The sequence below is a fragment of the Oncorhynchus masou genome, chromosome 24, assembly GCF_036934945.1.
Source record: "Oncorhynchus masou masou isolate Uvic2021 chromosome 24, UVic_Omas_1.1, whole genome shotgun sequence".
Classification (NCBI taxonomy): domain Eukaryota; kingdom Metazoa; phylum Chordata; class Actinopteri; order Salmoniformes; family Salmonidae; genus Oncorhynchus; species Oncorhynchus masou.
The window spans coordinates 52,352,033-52,373,350 of NC_088235.1; the positions used below are offsets into that span (position 1 = coordinate 52,352,033).

General features: G+C 42.8%; 1 protein-coding gene across 1 annotated transcript in view; it reads left to right on the forward strand.

The window, feature by feature from the left end:
• LOC135511399 (VPS10 domain-containing receptor SorCS1-like) overlaps positions 1-21,318 on the forward strand; it is a 132,064-nt gene that overhangs the window by 14,262 nt on the left and 96,484 nt on the right. The window contains exon 2 of the mRNA XM_064932923.1: positions 19,200-19,415. Coding sequence (XP_064788995.1) covers positions 19,200-19,415 — 216 coding nt within the window. The remainder of the gene's footprint in view (positions 1-19,199; positions 19,416-21,318) is intronic.

Below are 21,318 nucleotides of genomic sequence, written 5' to 3' on the forward strand. Positions count from 1 at the left end.
CAATGATTGCACGTTGGCGAGTAGTGTTGGCGAGTAGTGTTGGTGGTTACGGCAGCCTTCCCACTCGCCTTTTTCGGATCCTGACCAGGCATCCGGCTCTTTGTCCTCTGTACCTGTGTTGCTTCCTCTTGCAAATAACATGGATGTCGGCCCTGCTGGGTGATTGGAGAGTGTCTTGTGCGTCTTGTTTGTTGAAGAAACAATCTTTGTCTAATCCGCGGTGAGTGATCGCTGTCCTGATATCTAGAAGCTCTTTTTTGCCGTAAGATACGGTTGCAGAAACATTATGTACAACATAAGTTACAAATAATGCGGAAAAAACACATAATAGCACAATTGGTTGGGCGCCCGTAAAACCGCTGCCATTTCTTCCGGCGCCATTTTCATGTTTGATATGATATGAACTTCTGAGAAGCTTATTTAGAGATAGATCGTTTTTTCTTGCATCACACCAACATTCTCTGAGGCCTTTGGCACAAGTGGTGGACACGAGTACAGTGCCATCATGTTTGATCTGTTGCCTTCAACCAGGTTAGACAGTGTCCTCTCATCTCTTTGTCCTCCCTCTATCCACTTCTCGCTGGGTTGAACACAGTCAGTCTCTCCCCTCCCTCTTAAGTGTCCCATTAGAAACAGCTGTGGGAGTTCACTATGATGTAGTGTGATCAGGGTTGGGTAGGTTACTTTCTGAACGAAATCCATTACAGTAACTAGTTACCTGTCCAAAATTGTAATCATTAACTTAACTTTTGGATTACCCAAACTCAGTAACTTGATTAACATTCAGCTACATTTAGATTACTTTCCGCTTAAGAGACATGAGAAGAAGACAAAAATGAATGTTGCCAATTGAACGACATCTATTGCAGGATAAATCAATGTTAAAGTTTAGCTTGCCATATATGGATGTTACATTTTACTTTATGGGTTATGTAGGCTTCTTCTAACCCATTGCTTCCAACTACATATAATAACACGATTAAATTATATCTTAACATTAAAAACCAGAGTCTAGCAGAATTCCAGTCATTCCGATAAATATTATACCCCTTGATCTCCAAGAATTGGACCTGTAAATATGGAAGCATAGATTAGCCAAGTTGATTTATCTGAGCATAACCCCAAAACTAAGGACTTATTTGCCAGCCCTACTCTGTGATTATGATTTTGCTGTCATGGAGGACTGATTGGGCTCATTGATTTGAGTTGAAAATTAAATGCTGCGCTCATGGAATGGCATGCTTTGAGCACTACTGAAAAGTACCATTTACATGTGAAAAATGAATGCCATATGCTGCGTTTGATTTTGACCTATTGTTTACAATATTGTTGGTAACACTTTTATATCTTGATAATATGCAGCTGTGTAAAGAGCAAACCCATAGATAAAACAATTACAAAATTGTTGCCCCGCCTCTGTTTTGGTAAAAAACTGAAGGATGGGCCTGGAGAAATGTAACCACTGTCAGATTAATAGACAGAGCTATGGATGCAAGGGGTGACCATCCTTGATATTAAAATTATGCAGGCCTTCTAGGCAGGGTTGCAAAGAAAAAGACATCTCAGATTGGCCAATAAAAATTAAATATTAAGATGGGCAAAAGAACAGACACCGGACCGAGGAACTCTGCCTAGAAGGCCAGCATCCCGGAGTCGCATCTTCACTTGTGACATTGAGACTGGTGTTTTGAGAGTACTATTTAATGAAGCTGCCAGTTGAGGACTTGTGAGGCGTCTGTTTCTCAAACTCGACACTCTAATTTACTTGTCCTCATGCTCAGTTTTGCACCGGGGCCTCCCACTCCTCTTTCTATTCTTGTTACAAACAGTTTGCGCTGTTCTCTAAAGGGAGTAGTACACAGCGTTGTACGAGATCTTCAGTTTATTTCACATTTCTCACTTGGAATAGCCTTCATTTTTCAGAACAAGAATAGACTGACAAGTTTCAAAAGAAAGTTCTTTGTTTCTGGCCATTTTGAGCCTGTAATCGAATCCACAAATGCTGATGTCCAGATACTCAACTAGTCTAAAGAAGGCCAGTTTTATTGCTTCTTTAAACAGAACACAGTTTTCAGCTGTGCAAACATAATTGCAAAATAGTTTTCTAATGATCAATTAGCCTTTTAAGATTATAAACTTGGATTATCTAACACAACGTGCCATTGGAACACAGGTGTGATTATTTCTGATAATGGTCCTCTGTACGCCTATGTAGATATTCCATTAAAAATCTGCCGTTTCCAGCAACAATATTCATTTACAACATTAACAATGTCTACAATGTATTTCTGATCAGTTTGATGTTATTTTAATGGACAAAAAATTTGCTTTTCATTCAAAAACAAGGACAATTCTAAGTGACACCAATATTTTGAACAGTAGTGTATATACTGTATATAAATCCAGCAAAAAATCTCACTGTCAACTGCATTTATTTTCAGTACACTTTCAGTGTAAATATTTGTATGAACATAGCAAGATTCAACAACTGAGACATAAACTGAACAGGTTCCACAGACATGTGACTAACGGAAATAGAATAATGTGTCCCTGAACAAAGGGGGGATCAAACTCAAAAGTAACAGTCAGTATCTGGTGTGGTCACCAGCTGCAGGAAGTACTGCAGTGCATCTTCTCTTCATGGACTGCACCAGATGTGCCAGTTCTTGCTGTGAGATGTTACCCCACTCTTCCACCAAGGCACCTGCAAGTTCCCGGACATTTCTGAGGGGAATGGCCCTAGCCCTCACCCTCCGATCCAACAGGTCCCAGTCGCGCTCAATGGGATTGAGATCCGGGCTCTTCGCTGGCCATGGCAGACCACTGACATTCCTGTCTTGCCGGAAGTCACGCACAGAAGGAGCAGTATGGCTGGTGGCGTTGTAATGCTGGAGGGTCATGTCAGGATAAGCCTGCAGGAAGGGCACCACATGAGGGAGGAGGATGTCTTCCCTGTAACACACAGCGTTGAGATTGCCTGCAATGACAACAAGCTCAGTCCGATGATGCTGTGACACTCAAAAGTATCTGTAATTTGATTACAATATTTTTTGCTGGTAACGTAACAGATTACAGTTGCCATTTTTTAACTGAGTATGATATACACCAGCCCTGCTGCTCTCTATGTGTTCCATTCTTTAAGTCAACAGCCTCGGGTCTTGTGTTGCTTTGTTTTTTCCCTCTCCTCTCCACTATAGTGGGGGCTTCTTCTGGAGCAGAAGTAATTCCAGCCTGGCCCTGAGTCGGCTTACTGTAGTCTCAGAGTTTTGTGTAGCTCCAGTGTAAGAAGGTTCCTTGTGGCTAAATTGAGGTTTTCAGACTTTTTCGCCTGCCTAATTAGTCATGCGAGACATAATATAAACAAGGAGAGTGTGACTTTTGTTTTTTCTCCTGCAAATACTCTTGCTGAATGTCCAGTGCACAGGTTGCTAGCTCCATATGTTAGATCTTTAATGAGGTCATCCCAGTCTATCCTGAGCAATCTAAAGGCCATGACAGCCCAATAAACCACTGAGGTTTGCTGAATTACCGTTAGAGACAACTCCCACACAGTGCATCAGTCATTCACTAAGTAAACTATTTCATCTTTCAGGAGATCCCTCTCATTTTCAGGAATGTCCTTTTTGAGCCTTATGAAGGAGGATTGAGAGAAACATCATACTTGACATCAATTATTAACCAAAGCATATATCACAACCTTGGAGATCAAAACAGCATGCTTGTAAGATACTGTGGGGGCAACTCTTATATTTAGTACTGTGAAGTATCTAAGATGGAAAGGTTAGACATTTGAAATCTGACAAAATCACAGAGCATTTTAAATGTCCCTGACAGGTTCCCAATATGGCAGAGGAGCACTGTAGGGTATATGAGTCTATCTTTGTACCTCTCCAAGAGGCTGAGGATTTTGCACCAGCACACAGAATAGGGTTCCTGAGAAAGTAAATATTTTATGATATTGCGAGCAGGCTATGATTGAAAGCATGAGCGGATTAGCATTCCAAACTGCCTCTTGAGCATAAATTACATCATTATCAACCTTTAGGTTTAACAGCCAGAATTAACTCTACGCTGTTCCACCGGGTTGAAAACAACAAGGCATGTAAAAAATATTTACCCTCAATTAAAAGTTAACCATCGCTTGACTCATTACATCCATTTCTAGAAACAAGACAACAAGACATGACAAAATCTGCATTAAAATGGTCAATACTGGTTGTGAGAACTTTGTTCCCTCTGTTTTAAAAAGTCACATGACTATGCTGCTTTTGACAGTTTTGTTGAAGTACAATAGACATATCATGAATTCAATGAAAAAATATATACAATAATGATAATAATTGATGTCAGAGCATTTGTCAGAAGGCATGACGACACAGTAATTGTCCGTGGATTAACTGTGCTTTAATTTCACAAAACCAGAAACTCTCATTATTAGTAAATTCATGCTTAAAGCCCCCGTGCATTCTTTTTAATAGAGTACATATTTTAAAATCATCAATGTAAGTCTAATAAATAACTGTGTGTGTTTATATAACAATTATATTGATAATTTATTACCATGAGCCTCCTTTTGCCATTGAAATGCTCAGTCTGAGCGTGTGGGTGTTGATACAAATGTAAATATATTTATATAAACAGCCCTGACTGGTGGATAGGATCGTACTCTTAAGCCTACCATGTTTACCCCTTCAAAATTGGAGGATACACAAATAAAAGATGACTGGTCATTGGTCAGAATAATCAGATCAGACTGTGATGTCATGATCTGGGCCAAAAACGTTATCCCACCTGAACAGGCTGAAATTCCAGGGACAGCTCTGACACAAAAAGGGCATCATAATTTTCACATTTTCAGAGTGTTATTTCAACCTCATAGTGTGGAAATATTATACAAAAAATAAGAAAATCATGTTTTTAATTGCACTTCCCCTCTAACTGGATGATTAAATAAATGTCCAATGTAACTCACTGTGTTGGCTGCAGTCCACAGGTAGTGATGCAGTCTCTTATATTTATGGTCCCAGTAAGCATGGTTTTTGTTTAGACTCAAATGTTGGAGTGAAATTAATAATGTAGATTACTAATAAGAAAAACAACAGACCAATATTTTTTTGTAATTATATATATTATAGATCAGATATGATATTACCAGACAGATTACTCTATAAAGGAAAATAATTTCTAATCCACTTCTTTTTTTTCTAACACCCCCTCCCCTGGTTGGAGGACCAAATGAAAAACATTACAATTCAATATGCGTACAGTACCAGTCAAAAGTTTGGACACGTACTCATTCAAGGGTTTTTCTGTATTTGACTATTTTCTACATTGTAGAATAATAGCGAAGACATATAAACAATTAAATAACACATATGGAATCATGTAGTAACCAAAGAAGTTTGAAACAGGTCAAAATATATTTTATTTTTGAGATTCTTCAAAGTAGCCACCCTTTGCCTTGATGACATATGTCAGGATTTGGCCAGGGTTGTTCCGGGTTTTTGTCAGTAGATGTCCCCATTGTGCTTTTTGTCCCTGTGTTTTTCCCTTGATCCCCATTATTGTTTGCACCTGTGTCTCGTTTCCCCTGATTGTATTTAAACCCTTTGTTTCCCTCAGTTCTGTGCTCTGTGTTTGTATGTTAGCACCCTGCCCTAGTGTTCTGTGTGCTCTTGTCGATTCCGGGTGAAGTTCTTGTGGTATTCTGTTTTTTGTTTTTGTTTATTTTTTGGTTAGTTTCTTTTGAGGTCTTTTTGTGTTTTTCCTACCACCTTTTGGATTTGCCATTTTTTGTATTTTAGGATTTTTCTTTATTAAATACACCGTCTTAAGTACTGCTGTGTCTGCCTCATCTTCTGGGTTCTGCTGACTATTCGTGGCTCAGTTGGTTAAGTGACTGTTTCTCACTCCGGAGACCCAGGTTCGAAACCGGGTCCTGACAGAAACACAGAGCCAAAAATGAACCCAGAGGCAGCCAGTTCCCAGGACCTTTTTGCCACGCTGTCCCACCACCAGGAGACTGTCCAACGCCACGAAGCCGCCCTGGTTCAGCAAGAGGCCTTAATGGCTAGACATTCTCATCTTCTGTCGGAGATGCTGACTTCCATAAAGCAGATATCTGATCGACTTACCCCGGCAACGGTTCCCGTCCCAGTACCTCAGGTTCACGTACCCATGGCAGTTAACCCCCTGGCTGAACCTCGTCTTCCACCTCCCCAACGGTTCTCAGGTGATCCAAGTGCTTGTAAAGGCTTTCTCACTCAATGTTCTCTCTCCTTTGAGCTGCAACCTTCGTCGTTTCCCACCGACCGGTCTAAGATCGCATATATCATTACCCTGCTGTCGGAAAAAGCCCTGGCCTGGGCTACTGCTGTGTGGGATGCCCATAGTTCCTGCTGTGCCAGCTACTCTGCCTTTGCTGAGGAATTCAAACGAGTGTTTCAAGGCCCAAGCAGTGGTTCTGACTCAGCCAAACAGCTCCTGACTCTCCATCAAGGTTGGCGCAGCGTGACGGACTATGCCATCCAGTTCCGCACGGTGGCAGCAGCGAGTGGCTGGAACAACGAGGCGCTCACGGTGTGCTTTCTGAAAGGCCTTTCCGACACTATCCAAGATGAACTGGCCACTCGGGAACCACCGGACAATCTCGAGTCCCTGATCAAGTTGGCCTCACGCATTGACCAGCGTCTGAGAGAGAGAGAGAACTCAACCGTAGACCTCTAGCCCCTATCAGTCCCAGCTCCGAGTCCCCACCTTTATCATCGCTGGCTCCACCGGAACCCATGCAGATTGGACGCATCTCCCAGGCTGAGAGAGACCGCCGGATGAGGGAGCGACGCTGTCTATATTGCGGCAAACCGGGCCATTTCCGTTCCACGTGTCCCGGGCTCCAGGGAAACGCTCTGTCCCGTACAGACCGGGGGGAACTGTAACGGGAAACATAACCTCCTCCCATCCGTCCAACTCCCATCTGCTCATTCCAGTCACCCTCTCCTGGGACAACCACAAGCTTCACCTTCAAGCCTTGGTAGACTCTGGAGCCGCAGGTAACTTCATGGATGGTGTCTGGGCGAAGGAGAATGGCGTTCCCTCTGAACCTCTAAGTGACCCCATGAGGGTTACTACATTGGATGGAAGCCCTTTGGGATCTGGACTTGTCACTCATGTCACTACCTCCTTGAGACTTTCAGTTTCACAACACCAGGAATTGATGAACTTTCATTTGATCTCCTGTTCCGAGTTCCCTCTCGTCCTTGGATACCCCTGGCTTCACAGCCATAACCCTCACATCGACTGGTCTGTGGGCACTATCAAGCAGTGGGGTCCTACGTGCCAAGCTACTTGTATTTTCCAGAATTCCCGAGTTCTACTCCCGAGTCTTTAGAATCCATCGACCTGACCCGAGTTCCCGAGTGTTACCATGACCTCAAACTGGTGTTTAGCAAACAGAGGGCCACCATGCTACCACCCCATAGATCTTACGATTGCCCCATCGACCTGTTTCCGGGCACTTGCCCCCCAGGGGTCGGATCTTTTCCCTATCTCCACCCGAACGAGCTGCTATGGATACCTACATCAAGGACTCTCTGGAAGCAGGCCTCATGCGTCCATCAACCTCCCCGGCGGGAGCAGGGTTTTTCTTTGTGGCCAAGAAAGATGGTGGATTACGTCCTTGCATCAACTACCGGGGACTCAATGACATAACCGTCCGTAACCGTTACCCGCTACCCCTTATGGCCACAGCCTTCGAGCTGCTCCAGGAAGCAGTTGTTTTCACTAAGCTTGACCTGCGGAACGCATACCATCTTGTGCGGATCAGACCTGGTGACGAGTGGAAGACCGCTTTCAACACGCCTACTGGTCACTATGAATACTTGGTGATGCCCTTCGGCCTGACCAACGCCCCAGCGGTGTTCCAAGCGCTCATAAACGATGTGCTTAGGGATATGCTTAACATATTTGTGTTCGTTTACTTGGATGACATCCTCATCTTTTCGAGCTCCCTTCAAGAACACACTAAGCATGTCAGACAAGTACTCAAACGCCTCCTGGACAGCCATCTGTACGTTAAGCCGGAAAAATGTGAATTCCATTCATCCCGAGTACAATTCCTGGGATTTGTAGTGGAACCCGGTCGAGTCCAAATGGACCCTAGGAAGGTAGGGGCGGTAGCGGATTGGCCCACCCCCAAATCCGTTAAGGATGTTCAGCGTTTCCTGGGCTTCACAAACTTTTACCGCAAGTTCATCAAGAACTTCAGTTTGGTGGCAGCTCCTCTCTCAGCTTTAACCAAAGGTGGCAATGCAAGGTTTGTGTGGGGAAGAGAAGCTGAGACGGCCTTCCAAGGACTCAAGCAGCGCGTCCTCTCTGCTCCCATCCTGATACTACCGACTACGGATGAACCATTTGTGGTGGAGGTAGACGCATCAGAGGTTGGTGTTGGAGCTGTCCTGTCTCAGAGGGGTGAAGACAAGAAGCTTCATCCGTGCGCTTTCTTCTCACACCGGCTTACCCCGACTGAGAGGAACTACGATGTGGGGGATCGTGAACTCCTAGCGGTTAAGATGGCATTGAAGGAATGGAGACACTGGCTCGAGGGGGCTTCTCACCCGTTTCAAGTGCTTACGGACCACAAAAATCTGGAGTATATCCAGCAGGCGAAGCGATTGAACTCTAGACAAGCTAGATGGTCTCTTTTCTTCAATCGATTCCAGTTTATCCTCACCTATCGGCCCGGGTCGAAGAATCTCAAACCGGATGCCCTGTCCCGAGTCTACGCTCCTGCCATTCGAGATGACACGGACATGCCTGTCCTTCCTGCTGCTAAGATTGTGGCTCCGATCTCGTGGCAAGTTGAGGATACCGTGAGACGTGCTCAAGCTAGCGAACCGGACCCTAAAGGAGGCCCTGCCAATCGGTTGTTTGTCCCCAAGGCAGTGAGGACTCAGGTCCTTCTGTGGGGGCACTCCTCTCGCCTCACCTGTCATCCGGGCGTAGGTCGCACCTTGGAGTTCATCCAGCGTAAGTTCTGGTGGCCTACCATAAGAGAAGACGTTGCCACTTTCGTCAATGCCTGCCCCGTGTGCTGCCAGGGCAAATCTTCTCACCTCCGCCCTCAAGGACTCCTTCACCCTTTACCTGTTCCCCACAGACCCTGGTCCCATATCTCATTGGACTTTATTACTGGACTTCCTCCATCCCATGGCAATACTACTATCCTAGTCATAATCGACAGGTTTTCAAAGGCGGCCAGGTTCGTCCCTCTGACTAAGTTACCTTCTGCCAAGGAAACGGCTGAGTTGGTAATTAATCATGTGTTCCGAGTCTTCGGCATTCCTCAAGATGTGGTTTCTGACAGAGGTCCCCAGTTCGCCTCAAGGTTTGGAAGGCCTTCTGCCAACTCATGGGGGCTTCTGCCAGTCTATCTTCAGGGTACCATCCGGAGTCCAACGGCCAAACAGAGAGGATGAATCAAGAGCTGGAAACCACCCTCCGATGTATGACTCGTGACAACCCGTCCACATGGTCATCCTTTATTGTTTGGGCCGAATACGCGCACAACACCTTGCGCTCCTCCTCCACTGGTATGTCCCCGCACGAGTGTCAGTTTGGCTATGCTCCTCCATTGTTCCCGGACCAGGAGGCAGAAGTCAGAGTGCCTTCAGCCTTGAGGTTCGTCAGACGCTGTCGGCTTATGTGGAGGAAGACCCGTCTTAATCTGATGCGTTCCTCACAGAGGTATCAACAACAAGCCAACAGACGTCGCCGTCCCGGGCCTACCCTGCGCCCCGGCCAGAGAGTCTGGCTTTCCACAAGAGACTTACCTCTACGGGTGGAGTCTCGCAAGCTGTCCCAAAAATACATCGGTCCCTTCAAGGTTGCCAGGAGAGTTAACCCAGTTTCTTATCGCCTACACTTACCCAGATCCCTTAAGATTAATCCCACATTTCATGTGTCATTGTTAAAACCTGTTGTTTTTCTCCCCTTGTCCCGGCAGACAGACTTCCCCCTCCGCCTCGTGTCATTGGAGGCCAGCCGGCTTATACCGTCCACCGGATACTGGATTCCCGCCGGGTGCAGCGGTCCTGGCAGTATCTGGTGGACTGGGAAGGCTACGGTCCTGAGGAGCGCTCCTGGGTTCCTGCCAAAGACATCCTGGACCCTGACCTCATTCGTCAGTTCAGGGTCCTCCACCCTGAGAGAGCTGGTAGGAACGTCAGGAGCCGTTCCTAGGGGGGATTCTGTCAGGATTTGGCCAGGGTTGTTCCGGGTTTTTGTCAGTAGATGTCCCCATTGTGCTTTTTGTCCCTGTGTTTTTCCCTTGATCCCCATTATTGTTTGCACCTGTGTCTCGTTTCCCCTGATTGTATTTAAACCCTTTGTTTCCCTCAGTTCTGTGCTCTGTGTTTGTATGTTAGCACCCTGCCCTAGTGTTCTGTGTGCTCTTGTCGATTCCGGGTGAAGTTCTTGTGGTATTCTGTTTTTTGTTTATTTTTTGGTTAGTTTCTTTTGAGGTCTTTTTGTGTTTTTCCTACCACCTTTTGGATTTGCCATTTTTTGTATTTTAGGATTTTTCTTTATTAAATACACCGTCTTAAGTACTGCTGTGTCTGCCTCATCTTCTGGGTTCTGCTGACTATTCGTGGCTCAGTTGGTTAAGTGACTGTTTCTCACTCCGGAGACCCAGGTTCGAAACCGGGTCCTGACAACATACCCCTGTATAGCCTCCTCCTACATATACTGAAATCCAAGTGCATCATCAAATCAACCAATACCTCTAATCTTAATTCCATCGCTCAGATGTCCACAAACTAGCCCGTCTTCCCCAGTATATTACCATTTTACTATTTCCTTTTACAAAGGATATTTCTATTTTACTGTGATGTCTCACAAGGGTCTTTAACCTCTCTATTTGTACCATTGCTACTGAGATTTCCCTAAAACTAAATACTACATCGAAGAGTATAATCATATTTCCTATTGCTTGATCATGGTTTTTCAGATCTAACAGTACTGGTTGTAGGTCCATCTGAACACAAACATTATGACTCAACAACCACTCCTGGACCTGACTCCAAAAGTGAAATGACAGTACCAAAAGGGATGATCTATTGATTCTGTTGCTTCGAGTCTGCACAGGGCTGATTGTTCAATGCCCCATATATTGAGCATTCTTTTTGTGCAGAACATTTTATATAATAGTTTAATTTGAAAATAATGGATTGATGCATCAAGTGTTTTTTTTTACCCGACGGTATTGGGAAATCAAAAATCTGTTCCCAACTAACTTGAATATTATGTTGTCAATAGTTGTCAAACCTCTCAAACTTAAGTGGAACTGATACATTTTACGATTAATACTACTCATTTTAATCCGTGCATGGTTTTTGATTGGCGGCAGGCAAATTCATTCCTTTCTCTTCTAAGTAATTGCATCTTCCATTTTGTGACAGAGCCTCGATGAGTTGATTATACTTTTGTATTGAGCATACATTGACATACACCTTTATTAAAACCTCTTGAGGATCCGCCCCTTTTTTCAACTTTCGCCTAAAATGACATACCCAAATTTAACTGCCTGTAGCTCAGGATGCGAAGAAAGGTTGTTCATATTCTTGATACCATTTTATTATTATTTTTATATAACCTTTATTTAACCAGGTAAGCCAGTTGGGAACAAGTTCACATATACAACTGTGACCTGCAACTTGGCCAAGATAGAGCAAAGCAGTGCGACACAAACAACACAAAGTTACACATGGGGTAAACAAACGTACATTCAGTAACACAATAGAAAAGTCTATATACAGTGTGTGCAAATGTAATAAGATTAGGGAGGTAAGGCAATAAATAGGCCATAGTGGCGAAATAAGTACAATTCAGCAATTAAACACTGGAGTGATAGATGTGCAGAAGATGAATGTACAAGTAGAGATAATGGGGTGCAAAGGAGAAGATAAAAAACAACAACATGAGGATGAGGTAGTTGCGTTGGCTATTTATAGATAGGCTATGTACAGGTGCAATGATCGGTAAGCTGCTCTGACAGCTGATGCTTAAAGTTAGTGAGGGATATATAAGTCTCCAGCTGCAGTGATTTTTGCAATTCATTTAAGTCATTGGTAGTAGAGAACTGGAAGGAAAGGCAAACAAAGGAGGAGTTGACTATGGGGGTGACCAGTGAAATATACCTGCTGGAACGCGTGCTACGGGTGGGTGCTGCTATGGTGACAAGTGAGCTGAGATAAGGCAGGGCTTTACCTATCAAGACTTATTGAGTACCTGGAGCCAGTGGGTTTGGTGACGTATATGAAGCGAGGGCCATTCAGGTCGCAGTGGTGGGTAGTATATGGGGCTTTGGTGACAAAACGGATGGCACTGTGACAGACTACATCCAATTTGCTGAGTAGAGTGTTGGAGGCTATTTTGTAAATGACATCGCCGAAGTCAAGGATCGGCAGGATAGTCAGTTTTATGAGGGTATGTTTGGCAGCATGAGTGAAGGATGCTTTGTTGTGAAATAGGAAGCCAATTCTAGATTTAATTTTGGATTGGAGATGCTTAATGTGAGTCTGGAAGGAGAGTTTACAGTCTAACCAGACACCTAGGTATTTGTAGTTGTCCACGAATTCTAAGTCAGAACCGTACAGAGTAATGATGCTAGACGGTAGGGCGGGTGGGGGCAGCGATGGGCTGAAGAGCATGCATTTGGTTTTGCTTGCGTTTAAGAGCAGTTGGAGGCCACGGAAGGAGTGTTGTATGGCATTGAAGCTTGTCTGGAGGTTTGTTAACACCATGTCCAAAGATGGGCCAGAAGTATACAGAATAGTGTTCTCTGCGTAGAGGTGGATCAGAGAATCACCTGCAGTAAGAGCGACATCATTGATGTATACAGAGAAAAGAGTCGACCCTTGAATTGAACCCTGTGGCAACCCCATAGAGACTACCAGACGTCGGGAAAACAGGCCCTCCGATTTGACACACTGAACTCTATCTGAGAAGTAGTTGGTGAACCAGGCGAGGCAGTCATTTGAGAAACCAAGGCTGCTGAGTCTGCCGATAAGAATGTGGTGATTTGACAGAGTTGAAAGCTTTGGCCAGGTCGATGAAGACGGCTGCACAGTATTGTCTTTTATCGATGGTGGTTATGAAATTGTTTAGGACCTTAAGCGGGGCTGAGGTGCACCCATGGCCAGCTCGGAAACCAGATTGCATAGCTGAGAAAGTACGTTGGGATTCGAGATGGTCGGTGTTCTGTTTGTTAACTTGGCTTTCGAAAACTTTAGAAAGGCAGGGTAGAAAGGAAACACTGAGGTTTGTGGGAATGTGCAATTTATGTAGGATAATATAACACATTAGATCTGGTAAAAGATAATACAAAGAAAAACCAATTAGGCCCAAATGTGCCTAATTGGAAAATTAATAACTTTTCAAGTTCATAACTGTGCACTCTCCTCAAAAAATAGAATGGTATTCTTTCACTGTAATAGCTACTGTAAATTGGGCAGTGCAGTTAAATTAACAAGATTGTAAGGTTTCTGCCAATGTCAGATATGTCTATGTCCTGGGAAATGTTCTTGTTACTTACAACCTCATGCTAATCACATTAGCGCACATTAGCTCAAACATCCCATGGGTGGGACACTGATCTGTATAGATCCTTAAGAAGGTTTAACTTGTTATGGCTGCAATCCCAATCGATATGACAACTACCAGTGAAAATAGAGGGTGCCAAATTCATACCACAGAAATCTCACAATTACAATTCCTAAAACATACATGTGTCTTATATCATTTTAAAGCAATTCCCATTGTTAATCCCACCAAAGTGTCCAATTTCAAATAGACTTTTCAGCGAAAGTACTACAAACGATTATGTTAGGTCTCCGCCAAACCACAATAAGGACAGCCATTTTCCAGCAAAATATAGCATTCACAAAAAGCATACATAAAGATACAAATTAATCACTAACCCTGAATTATCTTCATCAGATGACACTAGGACTTCATGTTACACAATACATGCATGTTTTGTTTGTAAAGTTCATATTTATATAAAAAAATCTGAGTTTACATTGGCACGTTAGATTCACTAGTTCCAAGAACATCAAGTGATTTTGCATAGCCACATCGTTTCAACAGAAATACTCATCATAAATGTAGATGATAATACAAGTTATACACATGGAATTATAGATATACCTCTCCTTAATGCAACCGCTGTGTCAGATTTCAAAAAGAGTTTACGGAAAAAAAAAACCTGAAATAATCTGAGACAGCACTCAAAACAGTAGCCAAATTAGCCTCCATGTTGGAGTCAACAGAAACCAGAAAATACATAAATGTTTCCTTACCTTTGATGTAATTCATCAGAATGCAGTCCTAGAAGTCCCAGGTCCACAATAAATGCTTGATTTGTTCGAAAATGTCCGTTATTTATGTCCAATTAGCTACTTTGGTTAGCGCGTTTGGTAAACAATTCCTGGGTCAATCGACCCCCCTTCACATTAGAGTCATCAGACAAGGTTCTATTGACTGCTGACATCTAGTGGAAGGCGTAGGAAGTGAAAACTCATCCACATCTCACTGTAATTTCAATGAGACCTTGGTTGAAAATCTGCCACCTCCAGAAAAAAGCAAACAGGAAGTGGAGTTTCTCAGGTTTTTGCCTGCTATATGAGTTATGTTATACTCACAGACATAATTCAAAAAGTTTTAGAAACATCAGAGTGTTTCATATCCAATAATAATAATAATAATAATAATAATAATTTGCAAATATTAGCAACTATGACTGAGGAGCAGGGTGTTTGATATGGGCACCTTTCATCCAAGCTACTCAATACTGCCCCTGCAGCCATAAGAAGTTAACCCCTTTGAAACCCTATTTCCTAAAAGTTTGAGGAGCTAACACAAAAGCATGCCTATTGTGTTCATTTTCAAAATTGACCCATGACCTGTTGTCATCTTTGGAAATTACCATTTGCCAATCTGACTGAGTGTCCAGCACAGCTAAGATAATGAGTAGGTCAAACTCTAAGATACTACTGTAAAAGTAGTACAACAATCATTCACTTTATTAGCATAATAGTTGTGCATGAAGTTGCTGAAAATATGCAGAATTTTGGCAATACATTGGCCAGAGAATATAATATATGAAATCCTTCATACTGTGCAATGACTACTTGGATTGAATCCAACATTGGGGCTCTATTAGATGTGGTAGCCATCCTCACCATGCCAACTCTTTCATTCTAGTCCTGAGTAACAGTTAATCAATAGGATGAGGTTGGACTTGACTGATGCCTTAGAGCGTCTCTATATTGAGCTGTCCTCCCCATCTCTTTGCTTGAGCTGAGCCATGTTCCTGTTACAAGGAGGGGTCAGCAGCACAGAGATGTCTTTCATTTGCAGCCATTAGCAATGCAGTGTGCACTAGATGTCTCAATCTGTTTTGGTTATGCTGCATCAGACAAGAGGAAGCCCGCCTAATGCAGATGGATGGGTGATTGGGAATGTCAATCATGATTATAGGCCTATGTGTGTAGACCAGCATTTTCCAAACTCGGTCCTCACATTTTGCTTTCTTCCCTAACACTACACAGCTAATTCAAATTAGCACAGCCTGGTGATTAGTTGATCATTTGAATCAGATGGGTAATGCTAGGGCAAAAACACAATTGAATAAATATGGGTTTTGACACTCTTATGTAGGTGTCATAATGTGTTATGACGCTGGGTGTCAAGTGTTACCGAAAACAAACATAAGATCCCTGTTGCATAAAGAAGTATTGTATTGGCATCCCAAGTGGCGCAGCGGTCTAAGGCAATTCCCGGGTTAGGGGATGGTTTGGCCAGGAGGGCTTTACTTGGCTCATCGTGCTCTAGTGACTTCTTGTGGCGGTCCGGGCGCCTGCAGGCTGACCTCAGTCGTCAGTTGAACAATGTTTCCTCCGGCACATTTGTGCAACTGGGCAGGTGTTAAAACTTCTTATGGTGAGGGGAACCCCTCGACAACATTCAGCTGAAAAGGCAGAGCGCGAAATTCCAAAATATATTTTTTTGAAATATGTAGCTTTCATACATTCACAAGTGCAAAACGGCAAATTAAAGCTTAACTTCTTGTTAATCTACCCATCGTGTCCGATTTCGAAAATACTTTACAGCAAAAGCACAAAATATGATTATGTAAGGTCAGAGCCAAGTCACAAAAACACACACAGCCATTTTCCAGCCAAAGAGAGGAGTCACAAAAAGCAGAAATAGAGATAATATGAATCACTAACCTTTGATGATCTTCATGAGATGTCCCTCATAGGATTTAATGTTACACAATACATGTATGTTTTGTTCGATAAAGTTAATATTTATATCCAAAAATCTCAGTTACATTGACGCTTTATGGTCAGTAATGTTGTGCCTCGAAAACATCTGGCGAATTGTCAGAGAGCCACATCAATTTACAGAAATACTCATAATAAACATTGATAAAAGATACAACTATTATGCACAGAATTATAGATATACTTCTCATTAATGCAGCTGCTGTCATATTTCAAAAAAGCTTTACGGAAAAAGCAAACCATGTAAAAATCTGAGTACGGCTCTCAGATACAAAAACAAGCCATGCATATACCCGCCATGTTGTGGAGTCAGTAAAAGTCAGAAATAGCGTTATAAATATTCACTTACCTTCGATGATCTTCATCAGAATGCACTCCCAGGAATCCCAGATCCACAATAAATGTTTGTTTTATTCGATAAAGTCCATCATTTATGTCCAAATACCTCCTTTTGTTAGCGTGTTTGGTAAACAAATCCAAACTCACGAGGCGTGGGCAAGTCCAGGCGAAAGTTCAGACGAAAAGTTCAAAAAGTCATATTACAGTTCGTAGAAACATGTCAAACGATGTATAGAATCAATCTTCAGGATGTTTTTAACATAAATCTTCAATAATGCTCCAACCGGAGAATTCCATTGTCTTTAGAATTGAAATGGAACGCAGGTCACTCTCACAAGTGCACGCGTGATCAGCTCATGCCACTCTAGCAAACCCCTGACTCAATCAGCTCTCATTCCCCCCTCCTTCACAGTAGAAGCCTCAAACAACGTTCTAAAGACTGTTTACATCTAGTGGAAGCCTTAGGAAGTGCAATATGACCTCATAGACACTGTATATTTGATAGGCGATGAGTTGAAAAACTACAAACCTCAGGTTTTTGCCTGCCATATGAGTTATGTTATACTCACATACATCATTCAAACAGTTTTAGAAACTCCAGAGTGTTTTCTATCCAATACTACTAATAATATGCATATATTCGCTTCTGGGTCAGAGTAGCAGAAAGCTTACTCTGGGCACACTTTTCATCCAAACATGAAAATGCTGCCCCTTATCCCAAACAGGTTTTATTGGGCTGTCTCCTTAGGAAAACCATTTTTGGTTGCAGGTAGAAACGTTTTTGGTTCCAGGTAGAACCCTTTTGGGTTCCATGTGGAAAGGGATCTACATTGAACACAATATTGTTTTACTTGGAACCAAAAACTGTTATTTAAATGGGACAGCTGATGAACCCCTTTAGGTTCTAGATAACTTTTTTTTTACAAGAGTGCACTATATTTCACATTATTATTTCAACACTTGTAATTCCATGGCATTAACTAAGGTGAAAGTCCAGAGCAAATGACACGGTGATGGGCAGGATAATATCCTTGAGTCACTATCTACATATTGCTGTCTGAAGGAATGTTACTGCTGAATATCTGATGCTCTTTGCTCAGTTAACCGTCCATTCTGATAGAAAATGAAAAGATATCAAGGGAGGGTTATTTTTTACTCATGATTTATAAATGCGTTTGTAAGAATGACATTGACAAGATAAATTATTTTGAACAGGGGTATTAAAATGTTATATGAATATAATTATGATTTATTGATTTACTATTCATTAAGAAATGCCTTATAAGTGATTTATCATAACTCTTACCCATGTTACTTGCGTTTGAAAATGTAATATACTAATAAGGAATTTCAAATTATGAACCCATGTCTTATAATTGGTCTATTAATGACATATTAATGGCAATACAAAGTGTGGACATAGTTATGGTCCCCAAAGACTGCTCTGAGCAAAAAAAATACATAGGCTAAGTTGATTTGAAAGTGTAGCCAAAATGTCTTGACAAAAATTAAGCAGCCTATATGCATCAATTGGTCCAATGGAGTGCATCATTAACAATGCATTAGTATGTTTTAAGGGCTGTTCCTTATTAAATTATGACTAAAATAATTTCTAATTTTTTTATGTTATCCAGAGACTAAATTCCCCTAAACAGTAAGTCAAATCAAATGGAAATGTAATCATGGTAAATATGTTCCAATCATTATTTTTCTATCGTGGTTGAGATCATGTGGAAGAAAGCACATGGGAAATATAGCCCCTCTCTTTTCTCTCCTATCATGATTGAATCTAACCGCCAGCTCCTCCTCAGTGCATCATTTGCATCACTACTTGTTTGAGCACTTCTTCGCGCACCGTATCAACCTACGTTCCCGAAACGATTCAACAGATAATAATCAAACCCTAAAAAGTATTCTATTATCTACAAGACACAATTCAAAGCGGACTAACTTTAACCAAGGATGGAGGCAAACGTACCCGGCTGCTGCTCTTATTGTTACATTGCTATGTGGATGTGGCTCTTTACCCTAACTTCCACCCTGGACTTGATCAAAACGGAGATAAGGTGCATTCCATCATGCCAACTCCCCGTTATCAAGCCGGCTCCCCGTGAACTCTCTGAAGTGATATTTGACCCATTTGGAAAAGTACCAGAGGGTGAAATTGTGGGGTTAGCAGAGAAGTCACCACGTTGTCACCCCTTTAATGGCAGATGTAAAGAAGTCAACGTTGCGGAATATTTAGCGCGCGTCTCCGGTGATGGGGAGGTCATTTCGGTGCGTAAATCCGAGCAGCACTTTGCAAATAAATCATACAGCCGTGGATTTGAAAAACGTCAGAGCAGGGAGAAACTTTCCAGTTCTGAGGAGCTTTATCAGCATCAAAGTGTCTCGGGCATATATATTCCATCTGCCACCCTCAATAAAGTATCCGTCAATAACACTAGACATAATAAGATGAATTGTTTTGGAAGAGAAAATAGACTTAAACTACGTGAATTATCAAAAAACAAGGTTGGAGCAAGTTTTAGGAGCCGTGGAAGGAGACGAAAGCGTAGCTTCCAGACAGCGGAGAGCACAGCAACTTGGTCCGGATTCCGATGGAACAGTGAAGATGCCTCAACCCCGGGGCAACATGATGAGTTGAAACTCATTAGTTCTACGTTCGCACTCACCGGGGATTCAGCTCATAACCAAGCCATGGTGCATTCATCCGGACAAAATAGCAGTGTAAGTCAAACTTGGCAATGATGATTGCACCCTTGCATTAGCCTATAGCCCATTGCATAATCGTTTTGAATGTATAACAATTAGCCTATATGTTCTGTATTTAAAAATTACAATTTAGGTGGTGGACTTGGTCTTCTGAAGGGTCTATAATATGTAGTTAAGTTGTATTGTGTACGCATCTAGTTAAAATCCTGTGAGGCATTGGAAGACCATGGGCACTGATAATGCCCTGGCAGTGCAGACCAGTGCAGCAGGCCGTTTAATGAGATGATGCTGAAGAGCTGGATTGTGGAAATTGGAAACACACAAAAACACAGGACTGCCCTGTTCAACTAAAACCACATGCTTTCAATGGGTTTCAAGTCCACAGACTCAACTTGCCTAAAAACATGTTGATTTTGTGGTCAATATTTTCTTTGTTTACAAAAAGAGATTGCAGTTTTGTAACTGCAGTAATAGTGCAGTAACTGCAGCCGAGTGAAGGAGGCTTTGTTGTGAAATAGGAAGCCGATTCTAGATTTGCTTTCGGATTGGAGATGTTTGATGTGAGTCCGGAAGGAGAGTTTACAGTTTCACCAGACACCTAGGTATTTGTAGTTTTCCACATAATTCTCGATCAGAACTGTCCAGAGTAGCGATCCTGGTCAGGTGGGCGGGTGGGGGCAGCGAACGGTTGAAAAGCATGATTTGGTTTTACTAGCATTTAAGAGCAGTTGGAGGCCAAAGAAGGAGTGTTGTATGGCATTGAAGCTTGTCTGGATGTTAGTTAACACAGTGTCCAAAGAAGGGACAAATGTATACAGAATGATGTCTTCTGCATAGAGGTGGATCAGGGAATCACCAGCAGCAAGAGCGACATCGTTGATATATACAGAGAAAAGAGTCCGCCCGAGAATTGAACCCTGTGGTACCCCCATAGAGACTGCCAGAGGTCCGGACAACAGGCCCTCCGATTTGACACACTGAACTCTGTCTACGAAGTAGTTGGTGAACCAGGCGAGGCAGTCATTTGAGAAACCAAGGCTATTGAGTCTGCCGATAAGAATACGTTGATTGACAGAGTCGACAGCCTTGGCCAGGTCGATGAAGACGGCTGCACAGTATTGTCTTTTACCGATGGTGGTTATGAAATCGTTTAGTACCTTGAGCGTGGCAATCCAGATCGGAAACCGTATCGCATTAGGGAGAAGGTACTGTGGGATTCGAAATGGTCAGTGATCTGTTTATTAACTTGGCTTTCGAAGACTTTAGAAAGGCAGGGCAGGATGGATATAGGTCTATAACAGTTTGGATCTAGAGTTTTACCCCTTTGAAGAGGGGGATGTCCGCGGCAGCTTTCCAATCTTTAGGGATCTCGGAAGATATGAAAGAGAGGTCGAACAGACTGGTAATAGGGGTTGCAACAATGGAGGCGGATAGTTTTAGAAAGAGAGGGTCCAGATTGTCTAGCCCAGCTGATTTGAACGGGTCCAGGTTTTGCAGCTCTTTCAGAACATCTGCTATCTGGATTTGGGTGAAGGAGAAGCTGGTGAGGCTCGGGCGAGTAGCTGCGGGGGATGCGGAGCTGTTGGCCGGGGTTGAGGTAGCCAGGAGGAAAGCATGGCTAGCTGTGGAGAAATGCTTATTGACATTTTCGATTATCATGGATTTATCGGTGGTGACTGTGTTACTAAGTCTCAGTGCAGTGGGCAGCTGGGAGGAGGTGCTCTTGTTCTCCATGGACTTTACAGTGTCCCAAAACTTTTGGGAGTTAGAGCTACAGGATGCAATTTCCTGTTTGAAAAAGCTAGCCTTTGCTTTCCTGGCTGACTGCGTGTATTGGTTCCTGAATTCCTTGAACAGTTGCATATCGCGGGGACTATTCAATGCTATTGCAGTCCGCCACAGGATGTTTTTGAGCTGG